Raw genomic sequence first — 17,897 nt, 5'->3', positions numbered from 1 at the left:
GATGTTTTCTACTTCTGCTTCTTCTTTATTGTTTAACAGCAGCTTGCATCCTATATGTTGCACTACTGCCACCTGGTGGAATTAAATGACTCCTACATCTGCAGCTCCACCGTTTATTAAAGGTCTCTTTGTGTCATGATAATCTAAATCTATTGAACCCATTTAACTTTTAGGTCAATCTTTAGCACTTGTATGAGGTATGTAATGCACAGACAGACCATCAGATTGTTCTATGGTTGCTATAGATACAGGTTGTTCTATGGTTGCTATAGATACAGGTTGTGCTAGTGTATAAACAAGGAATAACTTTCTTTCTTCCTTCCTTCCTTCCTTCCTTCCTTCCTTCCTTTCATTCTTTCTTCCATCCTTCCTTCCTTCCTTCCATTCATCCTTCCTTCCTTCCTTCCTTCCTTTCTTCCTACCGTTCTTTCTTTTGTTCCTTCCTTCCTACCTTCCTTCCTTTCTTTCTTCCTTCCTTCCATCCACCCTTCCTTCCTACCGTTCTTTCTTTCTTCCTACCGTTCTTTCTTCCTTCCTTCCATCCTTTCTTCCTTCCTACCTTCCTTCCTTCCTTCCTTCCTTCCTTCCTTCCTTCCTTCCTTCCTTTCATCCTTCCTTCCGTCCTTTAGTATGTAATGCACAGACAGACCATCACAGTGTGTTATGGTTGCTATAGATACAGGTTATGTTATGGTTGCTATAGATACAGGTTGTGCTATGGTTCCTATAGATACAGGTTTTGTTATGGTTGCTATAGATACAGGTTGTTCTATGGTTGCTATAGATACAGGTTGTGCTATGGTTGCTATAGATACAGGTTATGTTATGGTTGCTATAGATACAGGTTGTGTTATGGTTGCTATAGATACAGGTTGTTCTATGGTTGCTATAGATACAGGTCGTTCTATGGTTGCTATAGATACAGGTTGTGCTATGGTTGCTATAGATACAGGTTATGTTATGGTTGCTATAGATACAGGTTATGTTATGGTTGCTATAGATACAGGTTGTGCTATGGTTGCTATAGATACAGGTTGTTCTATGGTTGCTATAGATACAGGTTGTTCTATGGTTGCTATAGATACAGGTTGTTCTATGGTTGCTATAGATACAGGTTGTGTTATGGTTGCTATAGATACAGGTTGTTCTATGGTTGCTATAGATACAGGTTGTGCTTTAGTGTATAAACGAACAATAACACAAATCACTGCTGACATCAGAGATCCTGCTGGAGACATTTTTGAAGTTGGTTTTCATTTTTCCATCTTGTACATGAACAGAATGAGTCTCTAACATGATTTTAATAAAAGTTTAGAACAAATGAGGTGTGAATGAGTCTGTAGAGGCTGTAAAACATCACATTTAGGATCAATGAGAGAAATAAATCCATGTTTTATGTTGTCATGGCCACAAAGAGGAAAAGCAAAGAAATTATTTTTTGAATAGCACTTTCTTGGTGTGATCTACAAAGGGTTAAAACCAGTAAGAAGCAGAGCTATGAGATATTTTTGGTAGAGCATTGGCTTGAGTTTCTGCTTGTTCCTAAAACTACTAGTGAAAAAAATAATTTAGTTATGACAGCCGCAGTTTTCTATGTTAAACAGAGAAGTAACATCAGTAACATCTGGAAGCAGATTTCATCCAACATGTTGCACTACTGCCACCTACTGGAATTATATTACTCTACTACCATCAGTTCTTTAAAGTGCATGTTTTACAGTTTCTGGTGCCTGTCAGTACGTACAGAGTCCAGTCGGATGTTTCAGTTATAATGTGAAGAGTCCAATTCAAGTTGCTGTGTCCTATTCTTAGTCTGGTCATTATTACCTCCTCCTTTCCATTCCCTCCTCTCTCCTAATACTCTCTGTTTTGTATTGAATGTAGATGTCTTCCTCTTACTATCTGATAACAGTGCTGCTGCCACTCATCATTGATTTTCTTCCATGCAACACCCTTTCCTTCTGATTTTGACAGTTTAATCAGAGCTCTCAAGTCTCACGCTGAGCAGTGATAGATCCCACCGCACAAACATTAATATATAATATATGAACAGCGAGGTGTTGGCACATTTCTCTGCTGAGTTCACAGCTGTTCAGAGCTATCCGACCTAGCAGCCAATCAGAAAATAGTATTTCTTGTTGCTGGGTAAATTCGGACACTACTAAACTACTAGGGGCAACCTTTAGTCCATTTGTTTATAGTTGTTTACATTAGATATAAGTAGTTTGTAGTAATGGTTCATTAATTCATTTATTTTTCTATATATACAGATTAATATGTAACTCCCATTTACTTAAATTTAACAGATATTCAGTCCAATTGTTAATGTTATTGTTGCAGTTTCACTAAATGTCCAGCGGGTGGAGGTAAACACCTGTAAGAGCCTGTTCTCAGTAGCTAGCAGAAGAGAGAGAAGGAGGTAGTGTGTATATAACCAGCATGAGAAAAAGGGAAAACTTGTTATACTTGTTGAACTTCGATGTTAAAGTTGTCCAGAAGAGACCTACTGTACCTTGTTTTAGGTTTTGTGAATTTATCAAATTAGAAAATGGCAATAGTGACTAAAGTTATTGTTTGGTGTCAGTTAATTTTTATTACTACATGTGGTGGTTTTATGCATTAATTGTTTATTATGAAACATATTTAGCCTCATGATCTTTGTACATACAGTATATTATCACTATCACTTATCATTATGCACATAGCTATACTTTATGTCAACATGTAAAAAAAGAAGAAAAAAGAAACACAGACAAAGCTCAACTTCTTTGTATCTTGTTTAATTCATTGTGTCTGAAAACATGTAAGTCAGAAGTTCAACATGATCAACAGACCAGAAGATGCCACATTATTCCCACAGTTGGCTTGTTTAGACAATATTTAAACATAAAGACTTCTTATTCACTAACTTTCATCAAACACACATCAAAAGATCAAATGTTTAGCATGTTCCTGTTAGAAATGAAACTGTGAATCATCATTATATTTAGCATGTTATTATGTACATAGTTGTACTCATTAAAAAGTAAAATGAAAAAATATAAAGAAATGATATTTTCAGAAGACAACAAAACTTTTCTGTCAAAAATAATGAAAAAAGTTAAAATGTTAAAGAATAAAACTGTAAAAAGTAAAATAAATGTAAATGGAAAGAATGTCTTTACATAGCCTTTAAATGTTATACTGTAGGCCTTCATCATCATCTTCATCATCATCATCATCATCATCATCATTATCTTTAGCATGTCATTATGTACTTATTTGTGTTAAAAGATGAATATAATAAAATCTTTGTACTCATTAAAAAGTGAAATAATACAGTAAAAACAATAATAATGTTTTTAAAAGATAACAAAACAGTTTTGTGGTGTTTAACTTGACTTGTTCAACACATCATCATCTGTCACAAATAATGAAAAAAGTTATAAATGGTAAAGAATAAAACTATTTAAAAATGTAAAAAGTCAAAAGTTTCATTACATAGTCTTTAAATTGTATTATATAAAATATTAAAGAATATTGATGACATGTTAGAAAACATCTGTTTCACATGGCCTTTGTACTTCATCATCATCATCATCATCATCATCATCATCATCATCATCATCATCATCATCATTATGTACATAGTTGTACTCATTAAAAAGTAAAATGAAAAAATATAAAGAAATGATAATATTTTTCAAAACACAACAAAACTTCTGTTGAAAATAATGAAAAAAGTTAAAATGTTAAAGAATAAAACTGTAAAAAGTAAAAAATTTCATTACATAGCCTTTAAATTGTAATAAAAATACAATTACTACTGAAATAATACAGTAAAAACAATAATAATGGTTTTAAAAGATTATAAAACAGTTTTCTGATGTTTAACACATCATCATCTGTCACAAATAATGAAAAAATGTTAAAGAATAAAAATGTAAAAAGTAAAATAAATGTAAAAAATGTCATTACATAGCCTTTAAATGTTATACTGTAGGCCTTCATCATCATCATCATCATCATCATCATCATCATCATTATCTTTAGCAAATGTCATTAAAAAGTGAAATAAAAATAAACTAATAGGGAAAAAACAATAATAATGTTTTTAAAAGATAACAAAACAGTTTTGTGGTGTTTAACTTGACTTATTCAACACATCATCATCTGTCACTAATAATGAAAAAAGTTATAAATGATAAAGAATAAAACTATTTAAAAATGTAAAAAGTCAAAAGTTTCATTACATAGTCTTTAAATTGTTTTATATAAAATATTAAAGAATAGTGATGACATGTTAGAAAACATCTGTTTCACATGGCCTTTGTCCTTCATCTTCATCATCATCATCATCATGTACATAGTTGTACTCATTAAAAAGTAAAATGAAAAAATATAAAGAAATGATAATATTTTCAGAATACAACAAAACTGTTTTCTGTCAAAAATAATGAAAAAAGTTAAAATGTTAAAGAATAAAACTGTAAAAAGTAAAATAAATGTAAATGTAAAAAATTTCATTACATAGCCTTTAAATGTTATACTGTAGGCCTTCATCATCATCATCATCATCATCATCTTTAGCACATGTCATTATGTACTTAAAATATGAATATAACAAAATCTTTGTACTCATTAAAAAGTAAAAACAATAATAATGTTTTTAAAAGATAAAACAGTTTTGTGGTGTTTAACGTGACTTGTTCAACACATCATCATCTGTCACAAATAATGAAAAAAGTTCCACATTAAAACATGAAAGGATGTCTCAGTATTAGTTCATGAATCAAAAAGTCATTTATATCAACATGAACACATTTGAACTGATGATAATTAATTTACTCTGCAAGAAAACATGAATAACTTCTTCATTGTAGCATTTTATGATTAGTAAGAAATGTTAAAGAATAAAACTATAATGTAAATAATAATATATGTAATGTGATAATATAAATGTTAAAGAATAAAAACTAATGTAAATAATAATATATGTAATGTAATAATATAAATGTAAAAAGTAGTAAAATGTAATAAAACAGCATCTCATTACATGGCCTTTGAACTGCATACTGTAGGCCTTCATCATAGTCATCATCATCATCATCATTATCATCATATTTTGATTTAAAAGAATAAAATAAACAAGAAATAATATGTTAAATATTTAAAAGTGTGAGTAATTGTTTGTTTTCTTTCTTCTTTGTTTCATGTTCAACTTCTAAACAGCAGAGCCAAAAGTCAGTTGTATCAATATTTGTTATTCATTGACTGATAGTAACCATTAGAAAGTTAACTGTGAACAATGAATGAACCATGCTGACATCTTCATCATCTTCATCATCATCATCATCATCATCATCATCATCATCATCATCACCATCATCATACACACTGGTTACTATTCCCATAGCCATTTATCAATATGAACACAAAAAAAACAAAAACACTTGTAATTATAAAAAACAAAACAAAACAAATATTTTAAATCATGACCCTTTTTTCACGTAGTCTTTGTAGAACATCATAATAATTGTTATCATCAGCATCATAACTGCTTACCAGTCATTATTCACTTGAGCCAATATTATAATTTGAAAAAAACAAAACATTTGCATGATCATAAACCAAAAAATAAAGACAAAGACATCATCTCACTTTTTAAACATCTGTAAAAAAAAATAAAAAAAACAACAACAAAATAATAAACAGCAAAATAAATTGTATAGAAAAGGTTTAACAGTCTACTATAACAATATTATAATTATCAACTCATGTTCATCAGATCAAAGGATGTCACACTATTCACTGTCAGCAGCTGGTTTAGTCTGTATTTGAGGTTAAACCAGAAAGTCAAAAGTGAAAAAATTAATATGTTCCAGGTTATGATAATGTTCCAGCCAAGCTGATCATTCCTTAAACAGGTTTGTCTGTCTCAGCATTTTGTTTTGTTTTGCATGTTTCAAATTTGGTTTTGTTTAAATACATTTTTATGTTCTTCACTTTATGCTGTAGGCATCTTTTAACCCCTTCAGTGCTTCTTCCTTTGTGATTCTCCTCCAGGCCTCTGGAACATCAGCTGGCTTAGCATTGTATATATCAGCAAATCTGTCATTGTATCGTACCAGTACATACTTCCAGTAGTCAGATGCCTCTATGCTGGGATCTGGAGGAATGCGCCAGTCTGGATAGTACTTGGTGTAGTCTTTGTAAGGATTCCACTTCCATTTAGTATCTTTGTTTCTGAATCTACGTTCACTGTACACATCAGTTGTACACAGTGTTTCAATCAGCTTCTCAGTATCTTCATACCTGACTCTACCGAGACCTTGTGGTCGATGAACAGCTGCATGATGCTGATCGTGTCCTTTTCCTCCAGCCTCACAGGGAACTTTACAGAATGGACATTGCTTTCCACAACCAAACACTCTCTTGAAAAGCTCATCCTGTGGTTTGATTGGAAGTTTGTTCAGAGTCTCAGTGATGTCTTCAGACTTTGAGAATTCCTCCTGAAGCTGTTCTTTCAAGTCTTCTATTGACATTTTGAGGCTGTTGATAAATGGATGACATGTGCTTTGGATTTGAAACAAGGTGCCTTTTTCATCCTCCTCTGAGATTGAGATGTCTTTAATCAAATATTTTCTCATGTTGCTGATGAGCTTTGTGATGCTTTCATTGTTGTCTGGCAGTTGAACACCATCTGGTCCTTTTGAGGCTCGCTGTAATGCTTTTGTGATTTTGTCGATTATGACTTTCAGATTCTTTTGTTTCAATTTGCACAAAGTTTTTTCCTCTGACATTTGTTTCTGGATTTGCTGAATTATCCAATCCTTAACATATATTTCATACATAACAATGTACGGGGTAAAAACACTGAAGTCATCCTTTTGCAGCAACTCTTCCTGAATGTTGTACTGGAAAGAGGAGCGGGAGCTGTACTCTGCTGAATGAGAACCTGTCAAAATTTCATCCAAAATTTGTATTCCCAAACATCTATTGATGTACTCTTCCACAGCAGGTTTGATGCAACATCTGACAAAATCCTTTGCTTTTCGTTGACAATCATCTCTCTGTTTGTATAAATCAAGAAAATCTGTCAAGTACTGTTTCTTGTGTTTCTCCAGCTGAGTTTTAGGATCTTTATCTGACAAGTATTTTCTGTGGATTTTGAGGAATTCCCTTGAGGCAATGCCACAAATGTGAAGTTTCAGGTCAATCTCAAACTTTGCATTTGTTTTGTGATACTTGTAATTTTGATCGAGGTAGTCATCAATTTTTTTAAGAAGATCTCTTGTAAAAGAATCATGGTAATCTGTGTTTGCTTTATCAAGCACAAACAATTTGCAAGACTCAATGACTGTGTCAACAAAATTTTGCAATTCTCCCTTCCACAGATGTTTTAACTTTTCCATATAGGAGTCTATATGACCATGTTTGGTTTTAAATGGATCCTTCCCAAAATCCTTCAGATCTTTAATGTTTTGAAATTCCTCATTAACATTCCGATTTGAGAAATTTTTTCTCAACTGGTGGAGAATGCTTGCTGCGATATCTCGTTCTTTCAGGCCAGACACATTTTTAGTGGCTTCAGTCCACATCTTTTCAAACTCAGATTTCAGTTGTCCATCAGACAGTGTGGAGCCTTTACAGGCCTTCAGGAGCTTCATGACTTTGTCTTCAATCCTGCCTCTGTATTTCCTCTGAATATCTTGAGCCTGTTTTGAACTAATTTTTAGCTCAAGGACACATTCCAATTTATTGTTCGATGAATGTCTGATTTCCTCAGCAAGACTACTGATACTTTTGAAAAAGTCACTTTTGTATTTTTCTATCAGATTTACATTCTGGTCTTTCTTTTTGTAGTAGTTTGTAAGTTTCTTCTCCATTTTTCTTTCTTCTTCTGCTATTTTTTTGGACACCTCTGATTTTTTTGATTCAACCAATGTGTTCCAAGTTTGAATATCAGATTCATTGTCCGAATTTAAGATTTCCAACTCTGCTTTTTGTTGCCAGGAGAGGATTTCTTTTGTGAACTGCCATTCCCATTGACTGAACTCTTTGCAAAGGTTGTCGTAGGCCTGAGCCACAAGAGTGTTTCTGAAACTAAAGATGAAGTTCTCATATTTCACAGCTTTCCAGAGACTTTTCATCCATTCTAGAAACTCTGGGATCTTTGAGACTTCATTGCTTCTGTCTTCTGTCAGCAAAAGTTTTCTCTTTAAATCTGCTACAGCTTCACTGTAACCTGTGTTCACTGGTGCCATCGGAGGGGTTCCATGCCAGAGTCCTGGGATGTTCCAGTTGTTTTTGTCTATGTTATAGTCCAGCACATCTGTGAATGCTTTAATAGAATGATTCCTTTCCATTTCAGCAGCAATTTGTGTCATTTCATTGAGCTGGTCCAAGAGATGCTTTCTGTCTGTTATGTTCTTTGCATGAGCTGAAACTTCAGCAACATTTTGATGCACAAAATGACAAACTGGCCTTTTACCAATTTCCTTCATTCTCAGGAAAGCGTGAGTAGCAATTTGCAGAATATCTTTCATTTCTGTTGAGTTTTCCATTGCAACGTTAATAATGGTGACATCACTTAAACCAATGACAAAGGTTGCCATCTGGTTGTCATGCTCATAACTGCCCTCTAGTTCTGCTAGATCAGGAGACTTTAGACCCTCTGTGTCGATGAGAACTATAAAATCACAGTTCAACTCATCTTTCCTTTCCTCTCCGACTTTGAGGAAGAGCATATAAGCTCCTCTTGTGCATCTGCCGCTGCTGACAGGAAACTGCACACCAAACATGGTGTTGAGGAGTGTTGACTTCCCTGTATTTTGAACACCCAGCACAGTCAGTACTAACAGTCTGCTCTGTTCTCCAACCTTCTTGTGAAGCTCCATCAACACATCTGTCACCCATCTCTCTGGGATGTTGGAAGCATCTCCATCCAAGAGCTCTAAAGGAAATCCATCCAACAGCATTTCAGCAGCCAAACCAGGCAGACGAGATATTTCATCAGCATGTTTTCTTGAGTCATCAATTGAGAACTCATAGATGAGTCCCATCTCTCTCATGTAATGCTCTACTCCTAACGAGCTTTCCAGCAAAGCCTGATCTAACTCTGATGTTAGATTTTTATCTTTCTTCTTGCATTGTTCTTTAAATTTGTTGCGCAGCTCAGACAGTTTGCTTCGTGAATGTGCGTTAAGTTTAAGTTTTACCCACTTAAGAAAAAAATATCTTTTCTCTTTGTCTCCTGTGGATACAGCATTAATGAAACTCTTCATTCCTTCAGACAGTTTTTGTTTGCTTTGCTCCTTCCTAATTTGTTGTTTTTCTTCCCATAGTTGGCATTTATACTGTTCAAGGCCTGAGTCACCAGATTTCAATCTACACTCCTCCTTCTCTAACTGTGATAATCTTTTCCAGTTTTCTCCCTGCAGAGGAAGTTGTTGTTTCTTGTAGTCTGGTATACTCTGTCCCTCAATATCCGCCATGATCTCCTCAACTGCTTTCTTTTGTTTGTCACTTTTGATTTCATCCACAGATAGACCATGTGCAACAGCTTTTCCAACCATATTAACAATGTTCAGTGTGGCTGATACATCTGACAGTGAGGTCTTGATGGCTGCACAAAGTTTCTCTGTAAGCGCTGCAACATTTACCTTTGGGTCTTTGATTTTCACTCTGCTTTTTGGTAGCTGTAACTCTTTCAGTGTTTTCTTAACAGACATCATGTCCTCTTCAGAGTTGTCCTTGCGATTAACAACCAAGAAGAGTTTGGATTTCACATCTTGTAGAGAAGTCAGAATCTTTTGCTCATTTTCTTCAACTTTGTCCAGGAACACAAAGGTAGCAGTTGACTCTCGAAAAAGAAAATTGAATTGTGCCAGTGACTCACAAATGTCTCCTCTCAAATTGGCAAAGGCAACTGGTTCTGGAAATATGTCAAGATTTTCTCTTCCACAGGGAAGGTACCAGCAAACTTCGACCAAACCATTGGCAATTTCTCTTTTAAGACTTCCTCCTTCCATATCTCTGTGTATGAAGATGTTGTGATTCTGTTGGCCACGACTGAGAACATGATTCAACACCTGTGACTTGGAGAGACTACAGTTTTTCAGCCTGACAAAGGTAAAGAATGGTATATCTGCTTGAACAATGTTGTCTTCAACAAATCCTCTAGAGTCAGACAAATCCTGTGGACGCCACTCTTTGACGATGTCTCTCAGAGCCCACAGCATCAGAGTAGACTGACTGTTATTAACATGAGGCAACAGCAGTGGGACAGAAAACTGACACATTGACATCTTGAGGGCCATTTCCTGTTGCAAGAAGCTGTCAGCACAAAGAAAGAGTGCAACTATGAGGTCGAGAGGGTTAACCTTGTTGTCTGTTGAGTCATCCATGTTTTTGTCAAGGTCAATGTTTCCCTCATCACCGTCATCATCATTATCATCATCATCCTCATCATCATCATCATCACCATTGTATGATACTTGAGTACAGTTTCTGCATTCTGCGTTGATTTGAAAAAGTTTCCTGAGAAAGCACCATGGTATTTTCTCCAGTGATTCAACAGTTTCATTATAAAAACTGTTTTTGTTTATTTCCAAAAGAGAGCGAAGAGTGAGCTTGTTGGGATAAAATGTCTGCAGTCCAAGTTTGGAGAGAAAGTTGAAAAAGGCTGGGGAAGAGGAAAAAAAATCATTTGTATTAATAGACAACCACATTTGACTTTGGGTCCACAGCGGATGGCAGGTGCGACGCATGTGTCTTTGTTAATTTCCCTCAACGCAGTTGTCATTTTCTCATACTGTGCCCATTTTGTCTAAATAGCAAATGCACTTGCACCGGTCTGTGCGCCCATGGGCATGTTGGTCTCAAAATGAGATGTGGTCACCACTGAAGGCCCAGCATAAACAAAGTGCAAATATTTAATTTAAATATATACTTGTATATCTACAAAGGGATTATTACAAACAAAAAATAGCCAAAAGTGTTTGTCAATAATGAGCTTTTATTGACAAACATAGTCTGATTAATACATTAAATATATTAAACTTTAATTCTTTTAATTGACCATCAAGGCACTTACTACAGGTTAGACAACACTACAGGTTGCAGGTAAACTTTTTTTTAAGACACTGAGGCTCAAGTGGATGTTTAGCTCAGTATTAATGTTCATATCAACGCCTTCTTCACCTTCTCCCTTCTGAACTGATGCTCCATCTCTCGCTCTTCCCACCTGTTGCAGTGACTTGGGTTTATTTTTTGCAGCTTTAATTTGTCTTAATTTGTCATTTCATCTCCTTTTTGTTTTACATGAACATGTTTATTTCCTTCGCAAGTTCAACGTTTCTTCACACAACACACAAACATTTTGTAGGTGTTTTAGGGCCAGATGACATTTCAGCCAATGCGTTCCACCTCTTTCACTCCCCACACATATTGTATATGGAAAACCAGAAATATAAACTGAAACTAGAATGCCTCAAATATCAAAATCTTGTCCTTTGTCAACATATCTATTTATAAAGATTATGAGTTTGCTTACCTGTTGACCCCTGCACCACACTCTCTAGAAGTTCTTTGTGAAGAAAATCGTGGCCAAATTCCTGAGCAACAATCTGGAATCATTAGAGAATAGATGTTTTGTAACTGAATACAGTCTGCTTTATATAAATTCAGACATCAAAGAGATCTAACTGTTCCTACCTGTGATGTGAGGAACTTATGTATCCTGCAGCAGAGGAAAGGTTTGTTCAGTATGCTGCTGACTGAGGGTCTCTCTTCAGGATCACATTTCAACAGTTGAGCCAAGAGAGAACGCAGTTCCTCGGAGTAGTGATCAGACACAGGAGAGTATGAGCCACTGATGATCTTCTGATACTCCATACCACCAAACTGAAAGGAAACATTTAGTACATTGTTATAACCACCATAGAAAAATGGAAAATGGAAAAGGAAGAGTGACCCATTCTTGTTTGTCAGCCATTAGACATACAGGGAAGAGATCTAAATCAGTAGAGAGTATTACAATGCTGTGTAAGATACATTAAATCTCCATAAAGTAATAAACAGCTCACACACAGAATACTTACTGCAGGCTTAAGAGTGCACATTTCATACAGGACACAACCTACGGCCCAAATATCACTGAAAGTCAGAGGAGAGAGCAGACAAAGAGACAGGCTGAGATTAGTTCTAAGGGTATATTTATTCAATAAGTCACTTCCAGCTGGAAGAAAAGGACTTCATTGCTGAGAAAACTATAAATTGGACATTGAGATAATTAAGTTTGTTGACAAAACAACACTCCAATATATTTCAAAGCACAACATATCAGACTTAAACAGTTACTTAATAATAGTCCTTATTTTCATAGTTATCCCTGAAATTCTGCTAAAATTACTTCATTCAATAATCTAAAGTGGAATAGGTTACATGCATACTTAAAATAGTTTAAGAGGAAATCAATACAACAATAGCTTCCTGTTACTATAAATGAGTCAAAAACATAGTGCATCAAGTTAGTACCTTTTGTTGCTGTATGGTTTGTGCTCCCAGATCTCTGGTGGTAGGTAAAGTGGTGTTCCTATGCATGTTGTTGCCAGTTCTCCAGTGCTGGAAATTAGATGAGAGTAGAAGCAGAAATAATACAGTCTGTATTATGATTTATGATTTCCATTTTAATCTTGGTTCTACAGAGATCTGCAGTCAGATGACATTTTACAAACCTGTTCAGCACTCTTGCAATTCCAAAGTCCCCAAGCTGTACAGTCCCATCTTTTGTCAAAAATATGTTCTGCAGACATCATAAAATAAATGTAATGTCTTTATCATGAGGCTATACAATACAAATAAAAATGTGATGTATGAAGTAATACCTGTGGTTTAATGTCCCTGTGGAGGATTTTTCTATCATGGATGTGTTTTAATGCCAAACAAATCTGCACAAACCAGTCCAGGATCTAAGAAAGGCAGAGGAATGTAAAGACACTGAAAGTATCAAGTATCAACTTGAACTATACACATCATTTGCAAAAATCCAGGAAATATAAAAAGGATATGAATACAAAAACATTAAAAAGGGCTTAAATACATTTTGAAAAATGATACAGCAAAATGAAACAGAAAGTGTTACATGATGAATTGTATCCACATGTTGTAAAGTTTCACCCTAAAGATGAACAGACAGATCCTAAACATTGGGCCAGATGCAAGTATATGTTCGTATTTTTCTTCTTAAATCTGTCGTACTTATTTCGTGAGGTGGAATTTACGAGTGAGCCACGTCGATTGTCGGCTGTCGATTTCTGCTGCTTTGTCGAAAATTGCTACCGCCGCATAAACCGATAGGTCTGTCTATTGATTCACGCTACCTATCAAAAAAATGCTACTTTATGGTTGTCTACCTCTGTATATCAAATGAAGGCATAATGTAGTAATACATAATAAAGTGTTTTCTTCTCTCATTTGTCTAATGTACAAAAACTGTAATGAACTGTATGTCATGGGTAGTGTATTTTGATGGATCAAATACTTTGCATCTCATTCAAGTAAGACTACTAATCACGCATGCGCAGAACCACAAAGTAGCAGTTCTCGACGGGTAGGAGAAATCGACAGAACACCGGCGATAGACTGTCAGTCACGGTGACTGATAGTCAGTCACGGTTTGGAATGAAAGGGAGAAAACATGACAGAGTAACACGGCGAATATCGCTAGTATATTTATTTATTTATTTTATTATTATTATTTTTGGAGACGTGACGTTAGTTAAGGCGGCAGCCATGTGTTGCTAAGGCGGCCGCCTTAGCAGGAAAGCGCTGTGGGAAACCCTGGGACGTCATCAGCCAGGGAGTTAAACTATTACTTCGATAAGCAATATTTCAATTAAATGAATAAAAGTTATTAAGTCAGTTTATATTGTGGTAAAGTAACTGTGGACAAGTCGCTAATATTTATATTGTAAGCTTGCATTATATCATAGTTTCAATTGTCAATTCAAATAACTGACATATCTACCTAAATTGTTATCATCATGATTATGGATTTAGAAGTGCAATTTAATGAACGGGACATAGTATACACTTGCTCATTGCCTACATACCCTGTAGTTCACGCCCATTACTCAGGGGTCTCTAAAATACTGACAATATAATATACACTCAGTCTGCGGATCGACATTATTCATTTCTCTGTTAAGTGGTAGTCAGCATACAGTGATGTTAAAAAGAAAATCCAAGTCAGTTGATTCTGAAGCTCAACTGCTGATGTTACACCTGCTGCCGGATTGCTGTCAGCACAGACCTGCTAACACCCGGGATGACAACACAAGGCAAGGCAAGGCAGTTTTATTTATATAGCGCATTTCATACACAGTGGCAACTCAATGTGCTTTACATAAAAACGCAGGGCAAGCCGGCAGAAGAAGTTGGAGATGAGGGTAACAGTTGAACAGCTCGACCTCTCTGTGTGTTTGTGCTGATAAACTACAGTAGGTTACATCACTCTGTAGAGTATAGCTACCGTATCGTGCTTGGCTAGATTGTATCATACAGTGTTGTTTGGTCTTGATACCCGTGTGGAGGTGTTATGTGTTCATTAAGTGATTATCATATCTTGCTTATCTAGTATATGATGCCCCCCCCCCCCCCCTGGAAAAATGTGAGTTCCCCCAAAAGACACGATATAGTTGGCACACAGCCATTAGACAATTAGACAGTAACAGTCATGTTTTATTGCTTTGGAGGACTGCAGGTTGGTTGTGCGTGACAGGTACGACAGGTCTGCACCACTCGTAAATTTTGTTCGTACCTAAGAGAAAATACAAAATACGAGAAAATTGGTGAATGCAGCAAATCCGTGTAAATCAATCGTACACATGGTTTAAGAACAAATCTGTGTGTACGAGTGGTTCTTGCATCTGGCCCATTGTCTTGAGTTAGGAGCTTACTTGCTCTTCTGAGAAAAGTTGTCCTTGTTCTCTTTTCTGAGCGCTGATCTTTTCAAAGAGGTCTCCACCTTCACAGTAGTCCATCACAATATACAGACAGCCCCGCTCTAAAAGATTTTTTATACATCATTGCAGTTAATGACCTCTGTGATAGTTTGAAGTTACAGCTAAGATCTTAGATCATGTATACCTTCAAAAGATTCCTTATACTGGACAATGAAGGGATGACTCATGTTGGAAAGAACTTCAACTTCTTGTTGAGCTTTCTGCCTCTCTTCAGTCGACATCTGTCAAAATGAGAGGAACAGATAATGTGAAAGAGCAAAGTAGTAAAGGAGAGCTCAGATGAACACTGAAATAGTGGAATATTATACATTTGGTGCTTACTTCAGATAAGCCATGTATCTTCTTGATGACATATTGTTGTCCATCCTCTTTGGATTTGACAAGGATGGCTGTTCCAAATCCACCTTTCCCAATTTCCTTCAATTGTTCATACTTATCCATTTTAGTGGAATGACTGTCAGCACTTGTTTGTTCTACAGAGACACAGATAGCTGATTACAGACAAATATAGTGAATTTAAATACAGTTTAAGTTACAAATCATAATAAGCTCTAAGTTACACATTTAACTCTGTATTGATCAATATTTTTACATTAGTAGTGTATCACACCAATCTGCAATGTGAAAAATGTCACTTAACATGCAGATGTACCACATATCATATAGGGGACAAGTGCCAGTATAAGATAAACAAGGTCGTTTTTAAAAAACTTTTTTACTGTGAACTATGAAAAGCTACTCTAGTGGAGTCCAAAAATAAAAATCTAGGGCAGAAATGAGCCTCCCCCAGATGTAATACCTTCAGTTTGTGAGTGCAGCTCCACTCAAGATCATAAGAGGGGGAGGGCTAAAGAGCTTGGTTTGAGATTTTTTGCTTGGCCAAACTGCAGTAGCCCTACATTTTTGAAGATTATATAATAATAATAAACTTTATTTACATAGCACCTTTAAAAAACAAAGTTTCACAAAGTGCTTTGACAGACAGGCAAAAAGCAGTAAAATACAAAGCAAGACACACAACACAGAGAGAGGTAACAAGACTGGCATTGACAATATTAAAAATATAAAAATATATAAAATACCTAAGACAAAGTAAAAATAAGATTAAATAAAAGACAGTAGTAATATGCCAAAAAAAAAGAAGGCAAATGACATCACATAAAAGCTAGTCTGTAGAAATGAGTTTTGAGTAATGATTTAAAAGAAGATACTGAATGTGTCAGCCTTATTTCCACGGGCAGGTTGTTCCAAAGCTGAGGGGCCCTGATGGCAAAAGCACGGTCCCCTCTAGATTTCAGCCTTGACTTTGGAACAACCTGAAAGGCCCCACCCGAGAATTCAAGGCTGCGGGCCGGCTCATACTGAGTCAACATGTCTGTTATATAGCTTGGAGCTAGACCAAGACGTGCTTTAAAAGTGATCAGTAAAATCTTAAAATCAATTCTAACATGAACAGGGAGCCAGTGAAGAGAAGCGAGGATTGGGGTGATGTGATGTCGTCTGTTAAAACCAGTAAGAAGCCGAGTTGCTGCGTTCTGAACTAGTTGGAGGCGAGAGAGACATTTTTGAGGTAACCCGGAAAGGAGAGAGTTGCAGTAATCTAAACGGGAAAAAATGAAAGCATGAATGATTTTTTCCAGGTCAGAGTGGGTGAGCATCGGCTTCAGATTGGAGATTGTTCTTAATTGTAGATAACAGGACTGGACAACTTTTGTGATGTGAGGAATGAAACTTAATTCTGGGTCAAACATGACTCCAAGATTTCTGGCAGTGGGCTTGATGTTCGCAGACAGGGGACCAAGACTGATGGGATTTTTTGTATTTGGGGGATTGAACAGTATTATTTCTGTTTTGGAGTTGTTAAGTTGAAGGAAATTTTGTGCCATCCAACAGTTGACATCATGGAGACAGTCTACAGCAGCAGCTAGGCTTCTTGGGTCACCGGATCTCAGGGGAAGGTATATCTGTGTGTCGTCTGCGTAACAATGGAAAGAAACGTTCTGTCGTTGGATGATTTGGCCAAGTGGGAGCATATAAATAGAAAATAAAATTGGACCTAAAATAGAACCTTGCGGTACACCACAGGTAATGTGGGATGTGGAGGAGGTGTAGTTACCTGTAGTGACCGCAAAGGTTCTTTCTAAAAGGTAAGAATAAAACCAATCAAGTGCAGTGTCCTTGATGCCCACCCAAGTTTTAAGACGATCAATTAAAATTGTGTGATCTACTGTGTCGAAAGCTGCACTTAAGTCTAAAAGAATTAAAACTGCTCTCTCCCCTGTCCATTGTTAAAAGAATGTCGTTGGTTACCTTGAGGAGGGCTGTTTCTGTGCTATGTAATGTTTTAAAACCTGACTGAAATTTCTCAAAGATGTCATTTTGAGACAAAAAACTTAAAAGTTGGGTTGAAACCACTTTTTCTAAAATTTTGCTTAAAAATGGAAGTTTAGAAATTGGCCTAAAATTATTAAGAACAGTGGGATCCAGGTTTGGTTTCTTTAAAAGTGGTTGCACCACAGCATGTTTAAACATAGAGGGGAATAGACCTTCTTCTAAAGAACTGTTAATAATCATTAAAATAGTGGGTACAACTGTATCAGTGACTTCTTTGACAATTTTGAGGGAATGAAATCAAGGCTGCATGTGGTGGGCTTCATGTGGGCTATGATTTCAGTTAAAAACGGCAAAGATATGGGTTTAAAATGACTAAAATAACAGTGGATGTCTCTACTGGTATGTAAAACGTGGGCTGGGGGGCTAATTTGTTTCCGTATGTCTAAGACTTTTTTACTAAAAAAGTTTCTTGTGAGGCATCGATAAAATGACAGGGGGAGGGGTTGATGACAGAGTCTAAGGTTTGAAATAAAATTCTGGGGTTAGAATGATTTG

General features: G+C 35.9%; 1 protein-coding gene across 1 annotated transcript; it reads right to left on the bottom strand.

Annotated features, from left to right (window-relative positions):
- Positions 1-5,959: 5,959 nt before the first annotated feature.
- LOC133977029 (interferon-induced very large GTPase 1-like) lies at positions 5,960-15,449 on the bottom strand. Its single transcript, XM_062415172.1, has 10 exons — positions 15,330-15,449; positions 15,133-15,229; positions 14,943-15,049; positions 12,870-12,953; positions 12,720-12,787; positions 12,520-12,606; positions 12,084-12,138; positions 11,698-11,886; positions 11,537-11,609; positions 5,960-10,666 (listed from the first exon to the last, which is right to left on the bottom strand). The coding sequence occupies exons 1-10, from the start codon at positions 15,447-15,449 to the stop codon at positions 5,982-5,984; spliced, it is 5,565 nt and encodes a 1,854-aa protein (XP_062271156.1). The 3' UTR covers positions 5,960-5,981.
- Between the last annotated feature and the right edge of the window lie 2,448 nt (positions 15,450-17,897).

This window comes from Scomber scombrus, unplaced genomic scaffold (assembly GCF_963691925.1).
Source record: "Scomber scombrus unplaced genomic scaffold, fScoSco1.1 SCAFFOLD_233, whole genome shotgun sequence".
NCBI lineage: Eukaryota > Metazoa > Chordata > Actinopteri > Scombriformes > Scombridae > Scomber > Scomber scombrus.
Note: the sequence above shows the minus strand (reverse complement) of the source record. Positions and strands in the feature narration are given on the sequence as shown.